General features: G+C 30.5%; 2 protein-coding genes and 2 pseudogenes across 2 annotated transcripts; 1 reads left to right on the forward strand and 3 right to left on the reverse strand.

The window, feature by feature from the left end:
• Window positions 1–5,171: 5,171 nt before the first annotated feature.
• On the forward strand, window positions 5,172–6,137 carry LOC112592758. The gene has a single exon (XM_025336907.1). The coding sequence runs from the start codon at window positions 5,172–5,174 to the stop codon at window positions 6,135–6,137; it is 966 nt and encodes a 321-aa protein (XP_025192692.1).
• A 3,253-nt stretch (window positions 6,138–9,390) lies between these two features.
• On the reverse strand, window positions 9,391–10,012 carry LOC112592762 (annotated as a pseudogene).
• A 970-nt stretch (window positions 10,013–10,982) lies between these two features.
• On the reverse strand, window positions 10,983–11,493 carry LOC112592759 (annotated as a pseudogene).
• Window positions 11,494–17,716: 6,223 nt separating this feature from the next.
• LOC112592760 lies at window positions 17,717–18,661 on the reverse strand. Its single transcript, XM_025336909.1, has one exon. The coding sequence runs from the start codon at window positions 18,659–18,661 to the stop codon at window positions 17,717–17,719; it is 945 nt and encodes a 314-aa protein (XP_025192694.1).
• Window positions 18,662–22,866: the final 4,205 nt, after the last annotated feature.

The raw sequence follows: 22,866 nt of genomic DNA on the forward strand, positions 1-22,866 counted from the left end.
TTTACAAGGTGTAAGTTTATTTGGAATTTTAAATGGATGCGCTGTTTTTCTAAAAGAATCTTATAGTCGAATGGATGTATGGCGTTTAAAAAGTACAAGACAAAGGATATGTACAATAGGAGAAACAAGATGGTGGTCTAAAGATTCGGCATTAACCAAAGTTTTTGGTTACTTTAATAACCCCGATAACTGTTTGTTTGTTGAATTAATAATTTCATTAGAAGAAATTTGTGAAAAGACGAATATTAACCCAGAAGCACGACTAAAGGCTAGTAGTTTTATGGAAGGACTGTGTAAATATGAAACAGTTTTAACAGCACAAATATATTTAAGAATTTTTAATAAAACCACGCCCTTATCCAAATACCTTCAAGGTTATGGTGTCAATTTAGTTTCTGCCCACCAAATAGTAACTCAAACTCTTAATGATTTGAAAGAATTGATCGTGATTTTCCTAGCATCAAGCAAGCTGCTGATAATTTTTTGACATTGGCAAACAGTAAATTAGAAACAATAGAAAACACCTCTATCCAAATCCATGACAGTATAAGATCATTTCGACCAAGAAAAAAATCGAAGCAATTTGCATATGAATCAACTGATAACCCAATCGAAGATCCATTGCATTCGTATAAAGTAAATGTGCATAATTTAATATTTGACTCAGTTATCCAAAGTATTGTAGTACGTTTCGAAAAGCACAAACTTGCTGACTTCAATTATTTGGATCCAAATAATTTTTGTATTGATGAACCTTTACCAGAAGATTCACTAAAAAGTATTTTACTTCTTCAACAGTATACACAAAATTACAAAATTAGATTAGCGTACTGCGAGCGAAGCGAGTAAAACATTTTTGTGTCCCTACCATTCGGGGCCCCCCTTGAATTAATTTCCCGGTAACATAAAAGAGTCCTATCCGCCCCTGATCTTTCGTTATACTTTTTAGACTACTTATGTCATACAAAAATTTAAATTTATCACAGTGGTTATATAATTGTTCAAATCTTTCTTCGAGAGAATTGAGAGCTACGTCTAATATATAAAAGTATAATTCAACTTTAAATTTAGTTTTTAAATTAATTATGGGTTCATCTGGTTGTTCATAAGAAAAGAACACGGTTTTCTTTTTTCGTGGGCGTATAGAAGTTTGTTGCGTAAAAGAAGCCTCAATATCTAATTTAAGAGCTATGGTTTCAATATCTTTTAAAAATTTATCAAAACTCTCATCACATCGAATTTTTTTAAAAAAATTAATAGTTTCAGATAAAATATTTTCTGCGCCAGATATATCTAATGTTACTTTCTGTAACACTTTACTAGCTAGATTTATTTGATTTAAAATTGAGTGCCAAATTACAACGCAACACACAAAGTTAAATTATTTTATTTTTTTAGCTAAAGATTCAGCTTCTAATCGGGTTATTTGATCAAAAGATATATCCTGATTTATTTCGTATAATGAATCAAATATTTCACCTGTTTGATATCTGAATGGTTTAATTGCATCTATTCTACTCTCTCATCTAGTTTCACTTAATGGCTTCAAAGTTAATTGTGTTATATGTTTTTTTAAAACAGCCCATCGACGAGTAGAACCACTTAAAAATACGAATATAGCTTGAATTTGAATAAAAAATTTGCTTGCTCCAGTTGATGATTTAGCAGTATCATTTACAACTAAATTTATAGTATAAGCATGACATGGTACAAAAAAAGCACGACTGTTTATATCTAAAATTTTTTTTTGTACACAAGAATTACGACCTTTCGTGTTTGAGCCATTTATCATAACCTTGCCCTCGCATATCCTGTATTGGAATTTTATTTATTTTTAATTCTGACAGTATTGCATTTGTAAGTTCCTGACCTGTGGTAATATCAACCGGAATAAATCCAAGAAAATGTTCACAAATATTTACTTTTTTTGTATCTCGGTTAATATCAACAAACCGTATAGTTATTGAAATTTGTTCTACTCTACTTTTATCAGGAGTACAATCTACAATTATTGAATAATACTTAGCATTTTTTAACTCTTCAAGTATTTTATTTTTAATTGCTCGAGAAAGTAAATGTATAATTTCATTTTAAATCCCATTACCTAGATAATGATTATGAATCTCCTTATTTTGAATTCTGCGAACATGTTCTGATAAAACACTATCAAATTTTGCCAACAGCTGTACTAGTCCGAGAAAATTGCCATTATTGTTTTCGTAAAGAACATCGTTTGTACCTCGAAGAGGTAAACATTGTTTACCAAGAAATTCAATGATTGCCATTAAACGCTCAAGTACATTTTGCCAATGCCGAGTTTCATTATTTAATACACGTTGATGGGCAGCATCTATGGTTTGATTGCTATTTAATCTAGCAGACAGTTCCATCCATTTTTTTAAAGAATTAAAATGTATTTTGCTTGTTTCATGTTCTTTAACTATATGTGTACGTTTTTCCAATCATTACAGCCAAATTTAGCCAGTGCATAATTTTCACTACTAAATATTTTACATCAAAAACAATACACAACATCATTTTTAACAGAATAAATTAACCACGTACGTTCTATAACTTCACCATTTTTTAATGCTTTACTTAAAATTGAAATTGGAAACCGTCGATTTAACGCATCTCTAGGATATTTGAAATCTTTATTTGGTTTAGTGAGACCTGTTTTTACTAATTGAAGTCGTAATGAATCTGAAAAAATCAGGGCCATGTCCCGGGGTCAGATATGTTATTTTCATTTTCATTATATTTAATATTTGTATTTTCTTCCAAAATTGTGTTTATTTCATTATTGAAAATGTCAATGCTATCGGAAATTTGTTCTGAGTTATCAACTTCTTTTAAACTGTCAGTAACTTCTAAGGTATTTGATTCTTCTAAAATAATTTTAGAATGTGTTTCTGGATAATTAAAAACTTCATTATTTTTTTTTCAAATATTTTTAAAGGAACCAGAGTTTTTTTTAATTTCTTCATCACGTTTTAATTTTTGCTTTCGATATGCAGCTCCTGATAACCGTATACGTTTTTGGTCTGACATATTCAATAAATATTAACGTGATAATTCAACAAAATTGCAACCAATTAAGTGTTGCAGTTAAAAATGTATTTTAATAAAAATTGTACACGTTCATACATTTGGTACACTATCGTCTATCACTATCACTCCAGTCCACAGCAAAACTTATTTACGTGTTAGGCGGGCGGCTGAAAGTTCGGGACTAAATGCCGTTGTGTCATTGTCCATTATTTTCCAATTAAATAATAATTTTAAACTCGATAAGAACGTGCATTCTTCTGTGGTCGACTAATGCATGTACTACCGTTATCGCCGTTTTATTTATATTCATGCAGTATTACGACTTTAGTGCGTTCTCGGTAAACTTGTTTAGTATATTTTGAACAATGAGCATATACAATTCAGCATACTATATATATATTACAATAATTAAATCACTTTGGTTCATTTGAAATTTGCCGCCACATAACCTTTGCTACCACATTGAGCTGGCCCTGCTCCCCTACTTGTTTAGCCACGAGGCTCCTACGATTCAGTGGTCGGCCTCAATGACTACACCACCGAAAGAATAAATAATAATACTCGTTGAGAATTTCCTAAAGAAGAGGTAACTATACAAGATGTAAATATTTGAGTCGTATTTAAGCGTATTTAAGAAAAATATAATATTAAAACACGTGAAAATTAAATTATGAAGTAATTATGAAGTGTTGTTTACACAACAATTGATATTAGGATAAATGATTACCAATCACTATCGTCGTGATGATAATAATATAATAATAATAAAAATACTTAGACAAACACGATATAACAAAATCGTGGTACAATTTGTATAATAATCTTCTTATAATATAAAACCAAAACGAGCTTCCTGGGTTTTTTCGACAGAGTGCTCTGGTTTAATGTTGTTATGGGCTACAAGATATGCTAATATGTAATATAATGTGTAATATTGCTATAGGTGTTAGTAATAGTAATCTAAATATATATGTGATCTAATAATTATAATGTATACGAATATTAGATTCATATTTTGTAAAAACATTGTAAAAAATCAAAATAGTAGTTATTAGGCGAGGTCGTTTTGCATTTACAAGAATTGCCAGTAAGACGATAACATCCTGGAGATTGTTGTTTCAATGTGAAAACGATTCCAAGAAATAATCTAAATTGGAAGGTTGACGATTACAACAACAAGAGATTTTCTTGTATATAAGGGAGTCCGAAGACCAACAAGGGCAGATGTACCAGAGCTACGAAGAACAGAGCAACTTCACGACACTCAGCCACTTCTTATATCAGTTACATGTATTTTATTTATACAGATTAAACATTATTGTAATTAAAAGTTGTACAATTCATTTTAATAACACCTTGGATCTGGATCTGATATTGGCACGCAACAGTGTACTAGCCAATCGAAAAATTAAAATTTTTTCTTATCGTCGTTAACTGATATCTCCCGCGCGCCGTTCTCGTTATCTCCCGCCGCCGTCGTTATCGGTCGTTATTATTTGTTTTATTATATCGTTTTTCCGCTTTTCCGGCCTTTGGAGACCTCTTTCCATCGCGTTCTCGACGCTTTAGCCCGGAGCGGGTCTTTTTCGTTCGGATTCGGTCCTCGGTCGCCCGCCGACGAACATCGCCCGTTTTTCTCTCCGCCCCGAATCGGTTTCGCTTTTTTCGCGTCCGCGCGTTTTCCGATCGCGCGAAACGCGTCTCTCGCGAGTAGGGTTGCCACCTCTCCGGGTTTCACCCGGATAATCCGGGTTTACATATAAATCTACGGGCTACGGGTTCAGTGAATTATTCTCCGGGTAGTCATAACATTACGACGTATTTTTATATAATACGCCAAAAGATAAGATAAGATACGATTTATAGTCTTATATAGACTTGTTTCTATTATTATGCCTTATACATTCAATTTATACTACTAATAAATACTAGTAAAGTAATAACACGATAATAAGAATAATAAAATTATGAACTACGGTTTATAAATCTACGATTACGATTTTACGAATCAGTTTCAACCTCACAGTCGAGTGTGTTTGATCGAATCCGAATATCTTCGTTTAATTCTTGTGTCAGTGTAATCGTGCATCGATATTTATTTTAGATTTATTATTATCATCATGGAAGAATTTGAAGATAATCCAAGAAAAGTAAAAAAGTATGAAACTAAGTTTAAAGAGTCATGGTTAATTAACGAAAAGTATAAGAAATGGTTAGTTAAAATAGATGAGAAAAAAGCGAAATGTTCATTTTGTAACGTTAATTTTACTGTAAAATGGGATGGTGAAAAGGCTCTAACTACTCATTTAAACAGTGAAAACGTTAAAAAAACTACACAGAATTTGCAACGTAATTCATTAATGACCACATTTATGACAAAACGAAATAGCTCGGATGAGCTTAAGGTAGCAATCATTGAAATAGCATCAATTTACCACGAAATCAATCATCATCATAGCTATTTAAGTATGGACTGTGGAATAAAATTGAATACTTCTCTATACGGAGATTCTGTAATGGCAAAAAAAGTTCACTGTGGACGTACTAAAGCAGAAGCAATAGTCAAAAACATTCTCATTCCTAATTCAATAGAATTAGCAATTCAAGACTTGAAAATGGTTACGGCTTTTCAAAATGGTAGTTATTTTTCTATTGCTATTGATGCGTCTAATAAGGGTTCCCAAAAAATGTACCCTATTGTTGTTCAGTATTTTCACATTCAAAAAGGTATCCAAAATAAACTATTGGATTTTTATGAAGATCCAGATGAGACATCATTAAAAATTTTCGAAAATATTGAAAATTTTATACATAAATCCAATTTAGATGTTGAATTATTATCTGGATTCTCTGCCGACAATGCATCAGTAAATTACGGCGTTCGTAATTCGGTCTATCAAAAACTCCTCGAAAAACATCCAGAAACTAAAATAATAAAAGCAAATTGTAATTGCCACGTTATTCACAATGCTGCTAGAAACTCTATGAAACAATTAACATATGATGTAGAAAACTTAGTGTTGAAAGTGTATGCCGAATTTTCAAATAGTGCTAAACGCGTAAAAGAACTTCAAATTTTTTTTTGAAGAATTCGAAATTGAATACAGAATAATTCTTCGACATGGACCAACAAGATGGCTAAGTTTGTTTAAAGCTGTTGATAGACTGATAATGTCTTGGCCTGCTGTTTCATCTTATTTTAAATACCGAGGAGAAGAAAAATGTCATCAAGTCATATGGATGTTTGTCAAAAATATTGACACGACAGAAATGACTGATTTGTCACGCAAAGTAACATTACCAGAATGCTTTTTGTACTTTATTCACCACTACATGAATATACTAAGTGAGGCAATATTAATACTCGAAACAAATTCTGTAACATCTGTTGACTTACAAAATGTAATGCAAGGTCTAAAAGATAAAATTGAAAACCGATTGAATGATTCATTTTATGGTGCAAAAGTTACGAGAAGTATTTCATTACTTCAAGAAAATGAGCGAGTAATGTTTAAAAAAGAAGCTAATGAAGTGTATAAAAAAACTATTGATTATTTAAAAAAAATTTACGACTTCAACGATTCTATTTTTAAGATGTTTTCAAACTTTAATTTAAAAAACAAAACAATTGAGTATGATGATGCAATAAAATCTGTGAATCTGTTGGGATTAAACAATATTGAAGAAGACCGACTTTACGACGAAGTAAAAAATGTGCAACGAGTCTGGGCAGAGCTTTCAAAAATGAACTTATCTTTAGATTTAATTTGGGTAGAGTTGTTCAAAAAAAACAATTTCACTGAACTTCCAAAAATTATTGGAAAAATATTTTCAATTCCCATAAGTAATGCTTTTGTTGAGCGAGTATTTTCATTGATGGGAAATTTATGGTCCGATGAAAGAAATCGTCTGTCAGTGGAAATGGTTAAATCAGAACTCTGCGTCAAATTAAATTACAATATGAACTGTCAAGAATTTTTGTACTTTTTAAAAAATCCTGAACAAGAAAAATTATTGAAATATGCAACAAATAATGTTAAGTATGATTATAAATTTAAATAAAAACATATTACCTATTGTAATTTTGAATAATAAAATATGTGATTACTGATTATATTAATATTTTTTTGCATTTCATTACTTATTTTTTCAAGCTATAGATTATAGAGATACTGGCTGATGACCTTTTTTTTTTGCTTATCGGCCTGTCTCCGGGGCTGCTATCTTTCAAAGGTGGCAACCCTACTCGCGAGCCGCGCGTCCCCGAATTCCGTTCGCGGCCGTCGCCGTCGCGTCCGCAAAACGCGTACTCGCGGCGCGTTCTCCGGTCGGTTATCGTATCGTCCCGCGTGTACTGTTTTTTTTTTTTTTTTGAGATCCGATAAATCATTTATCTTTATATCGAATACGCGTCGTTTTGTTGTCTCCGCCCTCGGACGCCTCCGCGACCTCATCGGTACTGTCTCGACGGCGTACGAAATACAATTTACTATATGTATAAAAAAGAAACGCGTGTCGGGTTTAACGGATTCTTATTTGTATTATACAAAAACATCGCGAAATCGTTGCTCTTCAGTCGTCGGAATGCCTTTAATCGCATACCTTTGGGGGGATATCGTGATGTGTGTATGTAATAATAAAGTCGGCACGTCATTCAAGACGTATACGATTAAATGATGTACATGAATACGTCGGAAACACTCTAAACGACAATAAATATGCGATTTACGGTTTCGTGACACGCCAATCGTAAACATTGTATGGGTTAAACGACGTCATACGTAGTATTCGTCGCATCTCTAAAACGGTTTAAGTGTTCGACATTCGGCCGTGGTCTTCAACTCAAAGTTAATTGATAGGTGTTAGGATAGGTTCCCCAAAGATAGGTAGGCAGGTTCGAACCCTGTTCCGGCGATATTCGGGCGGCTCCATAAGAATCTGTGTATAACGGATTTTTTGCATTTTTTTTTTTTTCATTTAATTGGATTGTTATTAATTGCCGTTTTCGTTTTGATATCCAATCTCACACTACTACTCATAAAATATTTTTCAAATTTTAAAAATGATTTTTGATCTCACACGTTTAATTTTATATTGCTTGATCGATAATGACAAAATATATTATATTATTATAATATTATACACAATAATATTCAATTATTCATTTTTTTAATAGATTAAAGATAGATTATTGTATTCAATAAATATATATATATATATATATTTATGTGCGTATATTTTACACATTATAACTTATTATATTATATATAGTTAACTTAATAATTAAAAATAAAAACCAATTATAATTTTTGCCAACAGTCTGCACAATTCAAATGTACATAATATGTGATATGCGACTTATATTATAGCCTGAGAACATTATATTGATCTATTGATACAATACAGTTGTTCCACTCAGGCAGGCCGCACACAGAGGAAAATTTTTTCATGAAACATGTTTCATGAAACCATGCCATTCAAAATTCAATGGATATGCATACTGAGTTTCATAAAATCAAAATTTCAAATAGTTACGCAACTATTGTTGCATGAAATATGAGATTTTGGTTTAAATGAAATAGTTTCGTAAATTTTATGTATTAATACCATAATAACTTTGTGTTTTATTATTATTTCAATCGTATTTACCAAGGGTTTAACCAAGTACACAAAATTTAAATAATCACTGAAAACGTTGTGTACTAGTGTCAAATTTTTGTTATTTTTGTTTTATTATTTCTATATTTATAAAATAGAAACGTATTTTTCGATAAAACTCAATAGTCATCATTCATCATTGTTTAATAGCACACTACACGGCTACGCGGCTTGACATTTTAAATAACACAAGGACAGAACTTAAGTAAATAATATTTTAATAATCTACAAAAAATTTAGTATTTAATTTTTTTATAATTTTATGAACTAATATCATTGTTTTTTTTAGTTCTTTCTTTAATAATTTAATAATTAGTATCAATGTCGAAAGGAGATCGAGATTTTAATACTAAATTAGTAGAAGCAGTTGAGAGGCATGAATGTTTGTATGATTATAAACACAAGGATTACAGTAATAGAGAAAAGGTCCAACTTGCCTGGTAAAATGTTGCTAAAGAAGTCGAACAAACAGGTTAGTAGTCACCTTTATATTTTTTTGATTTTAACCTATCAAAATGTAATGTTTATTTGGGAATTATCATTGTGTACAATTTAATTAATAGCCAAAAATTTAACTTATGACTAATACAAACATAACTATAGTTAGGTACTTACTATAATTATATAATTACAATAGTTAATAATAATAATAAAGCACATGTTATAATATTTTAAAATAACTCAATCGGTTCTTCTCAAAATTTTTGACCATTGCGGAGGAATAGCAACACCGGGTTTCAAGAAGTAGTCACTGAGGTAGTCTCTCATTCCTTTTGCAGTAGTTAAATTCGCATGGTTATTTATTTCGAAATTTACGTTTGGTATCTGAGTATTTTTATCCTTAGTACTGTCATCTCTTGGTGTATACATTATCCCTTCGGTTTTGCGAATATAATTATGTAAAACACAAGCACACTTTACTATGGATATCACTGTTTTTTCCGAACAACATATTGGCGTTTCAAATACACGAAATTTAGATGTCAACATACCAAACGCACACTCGACAGTTTTTCGACCTAAGGACAACCTAAAATTGAAAATTCTTTGTCGGTTAGAGAACTTCTAGGATATGGTCGCATAATATAGGTTTTTAAAGGAAATGCCTCGTCCGCAGCAAAATAATAAGGATGCCATGTCCGTTTTCATCGAGTGGTAATGGTTTTGATGTAGGTAAATTAAGACCCCCTGCTTGTAGCCAACGTCCTAAACGTGATGATCGAAAAACACCTGCATCATTGTTTCTACCGAGATCGCCAACATCAATAGTAACAAAACAGCCATCTGCATCTGCACACGCCATAAGTTGAACTGAGAAATAACCTTTATAGTTGAAATTCCGTGAGCCAGTATTTCCGAATTTTTTAATTCTTATGTGCTTGCCATCAATCGATCCTACACAATGTGGTAAACTCCATAGTTGTTGATAACGTGCAGAAATATTTTTCCATGTATCCGTATCTGGTACAGGTAACCATTCATCATGCAAACAAGTCCAAATAGCTTCAGTTGTCTCTGCAACAACCATACCAATGGTTGTTTCTCCTCTCATGAAGTAATGGGCAAAAGATCTAAAGCTGCTGCGTCATATAATACGAAACACTGAACTGTATTGTCAAAATAGTAGGGCGACACTAGTTTAAAAAACTAGAAACAAAAATTTAGTATACTGTGTGTGAAGATAACCGGCAACTGTAGTTGCCTAGTCGCCTAGTCTCCTAGTATCTAGGCGATTGCAGTTTCTTTTGAGTATCCCCGTGTGAGGAGGGCCTAATATGTAATAAATATTGTTGTCTGTCAACAATAAAAAAGTATCTCTAATAAAAACTTTTTTTTGAACAAGTAAATTATTTTATCAGAAATATTTTCTTCTGTATACATTTTTACCATAACCAATCAATATATTTAAATATAAGCACCAACTTATATGTTGCTTAGATAACTTCTCTGTAAACAATGTTTTTGGTGACAAATCTACCACGATCGTTACCACACATACCAATTTTAATTGATTGCGAGTCTCTCACGCGTGAAAACGCTACGTACAGTTGTCCGTGCGTGAACACCGGTGAAGACAGAAGCAATCCAACTTTATCAAAAGTTTGACCCCGTGACTTGTTAATGGTCATCGCAAAAGACAGCCGTACGGGGAACTGTACTCGTCACATTATGACTGGCAGGTCATCTTCTCCACTTGACGTGAGCGGTATTGCAGGTATGACTATGTCTTCCTGTGCATCACCAGACAACATACTCGCTTTAAAGTTGTATCTTCACAGTTCAGTGACGACCAACCTCGTGCCGTTGCAAAGTCGCCTCTGTGAATCTAGATTTCTCAGCAACATGACGATCAAACCGACTTTCAGAGTCAAGTTGTACGGTGGCATCCATTCGGTTCTAGAATGTTGAGGAACTCTGTAGGATAATTGGCCACTTCGTCGGGGTCGTCGACCACCACAGTGTCGATGGCAGTGTAGCTCCTGTGTGCACCGTCGATGCGTTGTAGCACCGTGAGATTGACTTGTCTGCATTCATCGTACCTAGGACATAAAATTATTTTCCGAGCAAACTCGTCAACTAACACGAAGGAAAAATATTAGGCGACGTCTGACAATCGTGTCGGAAACGTCACAAAGAAGTTTTGAAACAAAAAAAAATTCAAAACTTTCATGAAATTACACAAGAGTTTCCGAATTAAAGACAGTCTAAAAATGCCGATTTTAACGCGTATACTCGTGACGATCATATAAATAGATATTCAAGCAAGATACTCAAGTACGTCATCGTAAATGATGAAACTTGTACCCAACGGTCTCCAAACCCTCGAATTTAAAAAAATATAGATATTATATAGAATCATCATAAATAATAAAACTTGTACTCACCGGTTTCTAAAACGTCGATCGAACAAATTAATAATAAAAAAAAAAAAAACAAATTATATGTAAGCAGAAAAAAAAAGATTTATACAAATTATACCTATTACAGATGTATACAACACTATAATGTGTCGTACGGACTACGGTCAAACGTATTGCACAACGTTCGTCGTAGAAAAGCTGCTCGGAGTAAAAACACCGGACCCAGGAGCACGATGTTCTTCGACCTCTCTACCCCGAAAACACATAATACCAGTATTACCAAATATTGCGAATCTGCAATAATATTATATACTAATCATATTTCAATTTATTATGTATATATATATAAAAACTTCTCATCGATGAACGGAAAGATGGAATGAATCTATGAACAGAATCACGGTATTGGTATCATCACGTAGAATGAGTACCTAGGCACGCAACGTGTTTTGTTTTGTATATATTATTAATATAATAAATCGTCATTCATTTCCAATTTGAACGTGCAACCGTGCAAGTGAGTATATTATATTATATTACATTATTTTTATAACAATAATAACAATAATTTTTCCATATCCTACATATTTTTCTTATGTAAATTGAAAATTAAGTTTTATATATTTGTTATGTTATTATTTATATTTAATAGAAATATGCAAAACATCAGAAATTGCACCATCAACATGACTGTCTCCTTCGGTTGGACAGTCATGTGGCGGCGGTGGTGGCCGTGGCGCCCAACATGGGACTTTTTAAAAAAAAAAGTAAGTATGAATAATAAGATTAACTATATTAACAAATAATGTATAATATAATATATTTATACTTCAGAATGTTACAACTGCCAAAAATTTGGGCACTTGGCTAAACATTGTAAGTATGTTTTATATACTTGTAGTATCTATTTGTTTATGTATATATAGAATATAATAGGAAACGTAAACAATATAACTAAATTATTTTACTCAAATAATTCCAGGCAGGAGACCAAAAAAAAAACAACATGAGCAGGTGATGGTTGCTGAGGAATCAAGGGTGATGGTGGAGGAGCCACCGAATGAATCACCCGAGGTTGCAGCAACCACAGCCTGCTTATTGTTGTAAGTATTGTTAAAAATGATTTTTTGTTATAATTATTTTATTGTAAAAAATACATTTTTTTTTAGGAACCAGAAAATGACGACACGTCATCTGTATAATATGACGAATTAGATAAGGTTCTATTTTTACTATTCTTCTTCTATTTTTTCAAAATCTAATTTTTTTTGTATGTTTTTTCAGAATAAATTATTTTTATTTTTTTAATACTTTGTGTTTTACTTAAAAGGTTTTTCCTTTGTCCTCATGCGTATATGTTTAAGGTATGTCATATAGTATAGATCATATATAAATGTGTATTTATTTCACTAATTAATGTATAGTCTATATATAAGAGTATAGTATATTATGGAAACATAAATTGGAACTAATGAGTGTTCATTTTTTTATGTTATAAAAAAAAATAACATTTCCATAAGAATTTGTTCATAAACAATTTGTTTTTCAATATAAATACAACTATAATCTATTTGTTAAAAGCGTTGTAATGAATGTATATTTTATAGAAGTCTTAGAAATAACATAAAATTGTCCTGGTATGAAGTATTAAATAATTTTTAGTACCTAGTTAATTATATTAAAAAAATATATATAACTAAATATTTAAAATGATGAATTTAATACAAATCATAATTAGTACATAGCTTACTTGTAATAAAAAAATTAAAATAAAATAATAGGCATCATATGAACGTTAGTAATCGTACACCAAAGCTACCAAATAAAGGGTACAGGGGAAAAACAGTAGTATCCATTTCTAAAAATTTTTCAGGGGAGCAAAAATATAGTTATGGACTAAAATATTTCTTCACCAGTTTACCTAATCTTTTTCATTTAATAACTGTGGACTGACTGAAAGATTTTTTCACTGAATCGATTTCAACTGTCGATATTACTCCTTATTTGCTATTGAATCAAACCATAAAATCAAAATAAAAAAAAAATGGACTACCACAGTTTTTCCCCTGTACCTTTCAAATGTAAACAATTAAAAGGCTAAACATATAAAATAATGAATTCACGGTCAAAACTGAGGCAGGCCGCACATAGAAAGAAACCGATTTCGTGAAACTGATTTTATAAAACTAATTTTATGAAACTTGTTTCATACTCTCCACACATCAATGCAACTAAAAATTAGTTTCGATAATATCGTCCGACGAAGAGGATGTGTTAATGCTATATTGGTGGTTACGAAATAAAAAAAGGAAACGTAGGTATTGGATTCATCCACTTATTCGAGATAGACAACATAATAATTATGTAGTTGCAAAAGAATTAAATGCCGATGAGGAAAAATTCCAAAGTTTCTACAGGATGTCTCAACCCGCGTTTCATCGTTTATTATAATTAGTTGGACCAAGTATAACGAAGAAAGACACAAACTGGAGAATGGCTTTTGAACCAGAGGAAAAACTCATAATAACATTAAGGTAAATTAATTTATGTATTTATTAAATTTTAAAAACAAAAATATAGATTTAGTATATAAATTAGTTTTTGTCATTTATTTTTCTGGTTTTCGAAGTAAGAATGGTTGAAGCTCCTGGTACAGCATATTAGGTTGATCAAAGTCAGAAGTGTTTTCTGATGCGTGAGATTGACTATCAAATGATGAGGAATCAAATTGTTGTTGAAAAGTTGTTTGATGGTTAGTAGTCAAGTTATAAGATGTTAATGATGGTTGTCCTCCGAGAACTCTGTCAATAAGATTTACAACTTCGTGTCTAAACATTCTAAATTGGGCTGTACTCATTTCTTCTATGTCCGGAAGTAAGCTTAACAAAAAAAGTTTTTTTGGACCATCTTCATTAGGCCGGTGATTTGATTTCGACCGGATGTAATTGATTATAAACTCGTCAGCGTCAGCTTGTGTTTTTTTCTTTTTTTTAGGAGGTCCCATTGGATTTTTACTAAACTGCTCATTAATAATATTTGCACCATTTCCACTTGTATTACCATCATCATTTGTCTTGTTCTGTATATCATTGTTTATGACCGAATCGTTGAATTCAGAAATTTTTTCACCAAATACTTCTGAGTCTTCGGTATGATGGGGTGACGGAAGATTTCCGAGTAATAATTTTGCCAAATTTATATTAACATATGGTTTTAAAAAATTCATATTTTCTAAAAGATACCATGGTCTCTTTTTTGCCCCAGATCCAGATGGCGGCTTCTTTAAAGCTCGAGTATACACTATTCTTAAATTCCTCCAGGATTCTTTGCACTCCTTCGCTAAAAATTAGAAAAAAAATCGATTTATTTTAGAAAATCCTTTATAAAAATATACAATGAGTATACAAAAAAGCGAGGTCAAGTGGGTACCGCTCTGCTGTATAGTAGGTTAAATTTGAATCCAATGAGAGGTATCATTGTATACGAAAAACGATTCTGAACGGAGAAGATTTGTCAGCCTAGGTCCTAAGATATACTATCTTACATTTAAATTGTAATAATATATCTTATTTTGATACAAATAATTTATTTTTCTATTAGAACTAAGATTTAGGTTCCACATGTTGGCGTTAATAGTTCATTAAGGTTTTTTTTTTTATAAATTGAAATTAATAATGTATTTTTTATTTCATAAAAATTTAAAATTCAAAGGCACATAAAATGTTTAGTATAATGATATTTGGTGTTTTCTTTATAGCTACTTGAAGAAAAACTTATGGAAAACTTAGTGTTGAATTTTTTAATCTTAGATATAATTGGAGCATTATTTCGACTAGTTATGCTGTACATAGACACAAAAAAAACACATTATTGTAAAATTAATACATTCCTCACTTCGTTCAGAATCTAAAATGTCGATAAATAAACAAATAAAATGTATTATTTTATATGCTTTATAATTTTATGTACTAGACATTCAGCGTAACTGTATTTTTAATATTTTTAGATACCTAGCAACAGGCAGCAGCAGTGGCGGACTGGGACATTAAGGGCCCGGGATGCGCTCTATGTGAGGGGCCTGAATTATTGGTAGAAACGATTTTAAGAGGACTTTATTTTCTTAAAACATGTATTATACGTCAATTTCTTATGTTATTTTTTGTACCTATCTATCTTTATAAACGCACAAACCTTTTATTAAAAATAATTAACCAAGGGAATCCTGGATCAAGAAAGTAATTTGAAAGATTTTACTGAAAGAACAGAAGAGGAAGAAAAACTTAGTTTAATAGTATATTCATAAAATAGATATCTAAATACTTTAATACATTTTAAATAACTCAATAAAAATAATATTTAAAAGATAAAAGATACAAATAAATACGTACTTAATACTTTACTTAACAAATTCAAAATGTTTTTTTAAGTCATTAATTCTTCAACAAAGAAATTAATTAATAATAAAATATTAATAAAATTACATTTTTTCTTAAAATCATAATTTTTATATTAAATTTACTGCAAAAAAAAAAAAAAATATCAATCAAAATAACAATTTTGTTGAAAGTAAATTTGAACTCTTACCAAACTCGTTTATAATTCTCTCAGAATTGGGAATTTTATCTTTTTCAATACTTATAAGTAATAAAGCTTCCAAAAGTTCTTGTCCTAATGAAGCTCGTAAACGCGTCTTAATAATTTTTAGTTTTGAGAAACTACGTTCACAATTTACTTGAGTACAAGCAAGTGTTAATATTAATTTGTAAGTTAAATATAAATTAGTGTAAGCTGAAGAATGAAAATTATATTTATGTAGAAGACGAAATACACATGGAAGACAATATTTGCACTCATTCTCTGAAAATAAAAATACAAGTTTTTTATAAGTTATTTAAGACCTAAGTATATGTTATAGACATAAGTAAACTACTTGAAACTTCTATACATTTACCTGAATTGCTTGAATTAAAATCGTCTTCTTCATCTTGGTTCTTCAAATCTTCATCATTTTCAGACAGATTCTTCACTTCGTATAATTTTTCTTTTTTTAAATCCGCATTTATTGTTATATATAGAGATTCATAAGATGCCGCAAAGTCTTTTAATTCTATGATTAATTTTTCATGGTTAACTTTTGCAAGATTTGTGAGACGTTTAAAGAGATGGTTGTCTCCATCTATGAGTAGTACACCGCGGTTAATATCCACAAAACGCTTAGGATCTAGATAAGCCAACGATTTCATTAAATCTTCACATTTGGAAAACCTTTGAATAGTTGATTTAATTTGATCCATGATGGGAATAAAAGTAGTTACCTTATAATTGGTAACTGGACTAAGAGTAGGTAATTCATCAATTGCTAATTCACCGTCCGTTCGTTTTTTTTTCTTGGCCTAAGAACCGGTAATTCGTCATTCAAATTGACATGCTCAAAGTATTCTGTTTTTGTTTTTGCTACGGTAATAAAATCTTTTACTTTTTGGTAAATTCCAGCGAAGTTAGTTGCAAGTTTGTCCATTTTTTCTTGAAGTGATGATATATGATTCCATGCAGCTATATAATCAAGATTTTTAGTTTGTAGACTAAAACACTTAGTTTGTGCTGAAACTGGCGTTGATACTTCAAATATATGAAGAAAAATGAAACTTGTTTATATAATTTCAAAGCTTGTCCATTTTTCTAATAGATTACGGGCGTCAGAAGCTGTATTAGAATCGACAGCCTCGTGATATCCTAACAAATGAAGTGCTTCAATCAAGTTAATGTATCGATAACGGTCGTTATTTGGCGTCGAAGTTGTATGAAATATCTCTTGTACAGCATGATGTTTACTATTCCATCTGGTTGTTCCAATTTTTTTCAAGCGACGTAGTTTTTCATTTCCATCTTGAGAACTTACTATACGTTTCCAGAGATCAGATCTTTTGTAAGAGTATGAAAAAAGTACTGCCGTTTTTTGAAGAACATAAGAACATTAAATACATTTTGAGCATTCAAAACACTCAAAGTTGTATCACTTATTACTAAATTGAGAACGTGAGCATGACAATGTGTATAAATAGACTTGGGAGCATCTTCCTTTAAAATATTTTGAAGTCCTTTATATTGTCCGCTCATGTTTGCTGCCCCGTCAAATGAATTACTTATTAAATTTTTAAATCAATTCCCAAAGAATTTAACTCTGCCTTTATTAAATCGTATTGAGCTTTACCAGTACTATCATACTGAGCATACATTTTAATAAGTCTTTCATAAATTTCACCATTTAAAACATAACGGACACATATACTGAGTTGATCTGTTACAGAAATATCTTGCGTTGAATCTACTTCGAGCGAAAAGGCTTTAGCTGCGATAACATCTTCTGCAATGAATGCTGAAATTAAGTTGCCTATAATAATAACAACTTTATTGACAGTAGTTTTTGATAAAAACGTTAATAACGAGCCTCTTCCTGATTTTTTGCTAATACTACTATTTGCTTTTTCATTACGTGATTTTCGTAATGATTCGCTTTTCAGACTAGACTTTTGTACATGATTTAATAAAATTGAATCGTACTTTGCAACAAGTTTTATAAGAGCAAGAAAATTGCCTTGGTTTTGTATCAAATTTTCTGACTGTTGTAAATTATATGCAGATTCAAAATTGTGACCTCTAAAAGCTATATCCTGTTTAGCTAATGTAAGAATGATATCAATTATCCTTAACATAACGAGACGATTTTCTTGAATTTCTTTTGACCTTTGAATATGAATTAATGCTTTAACTGATTTTCCAGAATCTAATCGCAGATACGTACTGACAGCTTCATTGGGAACATTAGATTCTTCATGCTTATTTATTTTAATATATATAGACTTTAAATTTATGTCTATTCCTTTTACAAAAACACTGTCTCGATTTTTTCCAAATGTCATGCAAACTGAACTATATATTTTTGATGAAACATTATCAAATGATAACCACTTTCGATGAACTTTATGTTCTGTACCATCATTAATAGATCGAAAATATACTCTTGAGAAATCAAATGGCAAATTATGTAAATCCGGTGTTTGTTGGACTGGGTGTTTTTTAATAAAATCCATTTTAACTACTAAAGTTTCATTTTCATTCGGAGCAATAAATAAACCCAAATTGGCATTCATAGTATTCAGAGTTACTATTATCAGAGTCAGAATCATCATCGGATTTAGTTTCATTATTAATACTGTAATAAGATATTTTATGATGGTCAGATGGTTGACTTATCTTTATAGGATCATCATGACTAGGAATTAGATTTTTTATATTTTGGAAACATTCAATACTTTCTGAATTATTAGATTTTTCTAAATTAATCTGATTCGGGGGTATAGTTTTAGTTTCTACTTCAGAAGTTGATGTTTTAAAAAGAGCAGTTAGTTTTGTTTGCTTAGGATTATTTCCTGCCTTCTGCAATTCATGTTCTAAGATTCGTTTTCTTTTTTCGTTCCCGAATTTATGTTTATAATGATCTTGGTTTTTGGACATTTTGTGTTAAAAATGAAGAATTTTGAGTTAAATTGTAATAAAATTGATATAATTTATAAATAATTCTGATCTATAGAAAAAAATAACAGTATATCGTGTAACTAAGATAAGTAGAGAAATGATATATAAATATAGCGAACAGTGGCGTAAATTGGGTGATGCAAATATAGCAATATTATAGCAATTGCACCATAAAAAATTGTATACCTATTAATAATTTCTATTTTCAAAAGTATACATCTGTTTATAAATTACAAGTACCTATGCATAAAATTTAATTTTCGTGCAAATGTCGTTTTGTATCAATATCTTAAATCTTATTTCAATAGTACAATTCTGTAAACATTTTTTCGACGATAATATAAATTATCTATTAGTAATTGATGAATGATGCAATACGTTTTAAAAGAAGATGTTGACTCGGTTAAAAATAAAAAAATATTTGTAATTTTTTTTATTAATGTTATTATATAATAATAAAAATTTTTCTACTAAAATAATTTAATATTTATTAATAAATCTAACATTAAAATTAAATTAAAATTAAATTTTTATTGGGTGGACATTTTCAAACGAATTTAGTATTAATGGGTTAAAAAATAAAATATTTCTCTGCACCATTAAAAATTGAGAACAATTTACACCACTGATAGCGGAGATTTTATAAAAGGATAACGCTTTAAATACACTAGATACACTAAAATTGTAAAATATGCTATAAAATATGACCTTAAAAATAATAAAATACTTATACATTAAAAATGTGCAGTAAAAACAACCAAATATGCAACATAAATAATAAAGGAAAGGAATTAATTAATAATACCTATCACATACAAAATTGAAAACATTATTATTATTTTTTAAACTTCTTATTCTAGTGTTTTACTAGTATCAAAATAAAGAAATTATAAATTATAAATCGTGCTTCATTTTTTATACGAGTAAATAGTCATAAAAATATTAAATTAATTTACCTCTTTGAATCAGGATTCCAGTTGCACTAGTTTAATGGTTCACTATTCAATAAAACATATGAAATGAGTAAGACGAAGACGACGACTAAGACGTATGTGTTACGTACGTTCTAGTTTTACACATAATAAAAATAATCTAACAGCAACTCTACTATAGTAGTGAATAAAACACGATAGTCTATAGTGTTATATTTACATGATATTATTATTTCGTTATTGTTCAGAGATAAATCCAAAAATAAAACTAAGTTTATTCATTTTCGTTTTATTATAGACTGAATTCCTTATCGCTCCATATCGAGACAGCGCAACACATTGTTCATGGTACCATTGATTTTAAAATATACTTATATTAAATATTATGTATATTTTAAAATCAATGAGGGTACTATAGCAGTGATCTATACATAGTATTTATAATCAACAGTAATAGTAAAAATAATAATAATTATTAATAACGTTTTTTTAGACCCGTTACACTGACAAAGTTACAAATAATTTTTAAAAGCATTTTATTTAAATTATTTTTTTTAAGTGTACATGGGGGGCCATGGGGCCCGGCTAAGTTAGGGCCCGGGATGCAATCGCATCCCGGCATCCCTTGCCAGTCCGCCACTGACTGCCAGTATAACCCTATCGAACTCATATCGAGTCAAAATCATATCGGGCGCAAGTCAAAAGTGAAGTGGCAAAAAAAAATAACATTTTTAAAATGGTGGACGTCGAAAGACTTACAAACGAGGCGTTGGATTCGGTATCAAAAAGTGACTGGGAGAAATGTGTTAAACATGCTGAGAAGATTCAAGATGAAGATTACGAAAAAGAAATATTGAGAGACAATTTGACGGAGCCAATTATTTTAACACTTGCATCTGATGACAGTGATTTCGGTACTGACGGAGACAGCGAAAACGACGTTTAAGAATTTGAATAAAAATTATTATTTCATTATTATGTTATACTTGTATTTTATTTATTATTAACTGTTAAAAATATTGTACTTTTTTTACATTATGTATATTATTTATTTGTTCGTATCTTATTAAAAATTAACTATAACAAAATAACCATGTTATTAAATTCTGATAAATGTATGAAAATATTTCAAGAAAAAGCGGGCTTTTAATTTGCTAGTTTGGTAACCAATTCAGAAAAAACAGCCGTTTGGCGCATGGCGGGCAGCGATCATTTTTTGTGTCCAAACTATAAATGTGCATAGAGACATAGAAATTAATTGTGAAGATATTCTTAACATAATGGCTAAAAATTCACGAAAATTAGATTTAGTATTGTAATTTTTTTGTTTATATTTTAAAAAAGTATTGGAAAATGGAAGTACTAAGTATAGATAATTTTCTTAAAAAAATTTCGTATGTTTATTAAAAAAAAAGTTCTACTTTTCAGCAACTGATTTCCAAAAACACCCCCCGAAACTTTTTTCTGCGTACGTCCCTGCAAAACTTGATTTCGAGTTTAAAGTTAATTTTGACAATTCTTTAATTTTCCACGACGGTAACCTCACTATTAATGGCCCTTTCATACATAAAAAAATCAATTTTTTTGTAACACCAAGATATACCAGGTGCATGTAGTCAAGAGAAAAATTATTAACAATATCTAAACCAGGAATTTCAGTAACACATGAGTTAGTAATTGAAGAGAGACAGTGTCTATTTTGTGATCTTGTAAAATATCCAGTGTTAACATCTCTTGTTAGATCTCCTATTAGGTTCACTATATGTAAAATACACTCTATTTGATTTGTATTCGCCTTCAATTTTACAACGTGAACAGGAAAAAAAACCATATGAGACTTAATTCTCAAAATAAATGCTTTTGCTTGTGTATCGCAACAGAATACATCAATAATGACTTTCTATTATTTATTTTTAATTAAAATTCTATTAGAAACTAAATTATTAACTTCATTAATGAAATCTTTTAAAAACTCATTACTGTCAGAAGGTTTTTCAGTTCCAAAGTACATACCCACTGGAAAAACTATACTCGAAGTTGGTTTCATATATGCTAGTATAGGATAAAATTGGTTTGAATTGTTTTTAGAAATAGGTAAACCATCTATCCCTATGACAAATTTAATCTCTGTAAAGTATTTTCATTTGATAGATGACGGTTCATACCAATTTCAAGACCATAATGATGGTATTTACCGGGATAAACATCATGAACACTTTCTATTTAAACTGATTAAGTATGTAAATTTGTCCTAGCATCCTCGGTAAATACGAAAAACATTTATGTTTTCTTAATAAACTTAATAGATCATTTACAGCAGTATGCGAAATTTTATGAAGCATTGCCCGTTGAGCAATTTCAAAATGTATACATTAATATTTTGTTATAAAATGATCTGATAAATTACTAGATGATGAACTACCGGATTCATTTTATAACTGAACATTATTTAAAACATAAATATCATTCCCACATTCCAATTCTAAATTATCTTCCAAATCAGATATTATAGTATTTAATGGAGGTGTTTTATCCTCATGAACACTAAGTGCCGGATCTTATGCCGATAATACGCAACCGATCGATAAACGACCGAGACACCTATAATTAACATGTAAACTGCGTTGTTGTGTCTAGACTAGACCGTTTCTCCGAACTGTCCGAAATCGGTCTGGAATAATCCGCGCGCTCTTGCGGTTTGGTTGCGACGATGCGTTTCCGCCGTATACAAAATTACATTCATTCATTACAGGGCCGTCTACACTGAGCGTTTTTCGGTTACCGTTATTTTTTGAATAGTGTACTTTGCAGTTTTTTTTAATATTTTT

Source organism: Melanaphis sacchari, unplaced genomic scaffold (genome assembly GCF_002803265.2).
Source record: "Melanaphis sacchari strain LSU unplaced genomic scaffold, SCAv2.0 Contig190_pilon_pilon, whole genome shotgun sequence".
In the NCBI taxonomy this organism is placed as follows: Eukaryota; Metazoa; Arthropoda; class Insecta; order Hemiptera; family Aphididae; genus Melanaphis; species Melanaphis sacchari.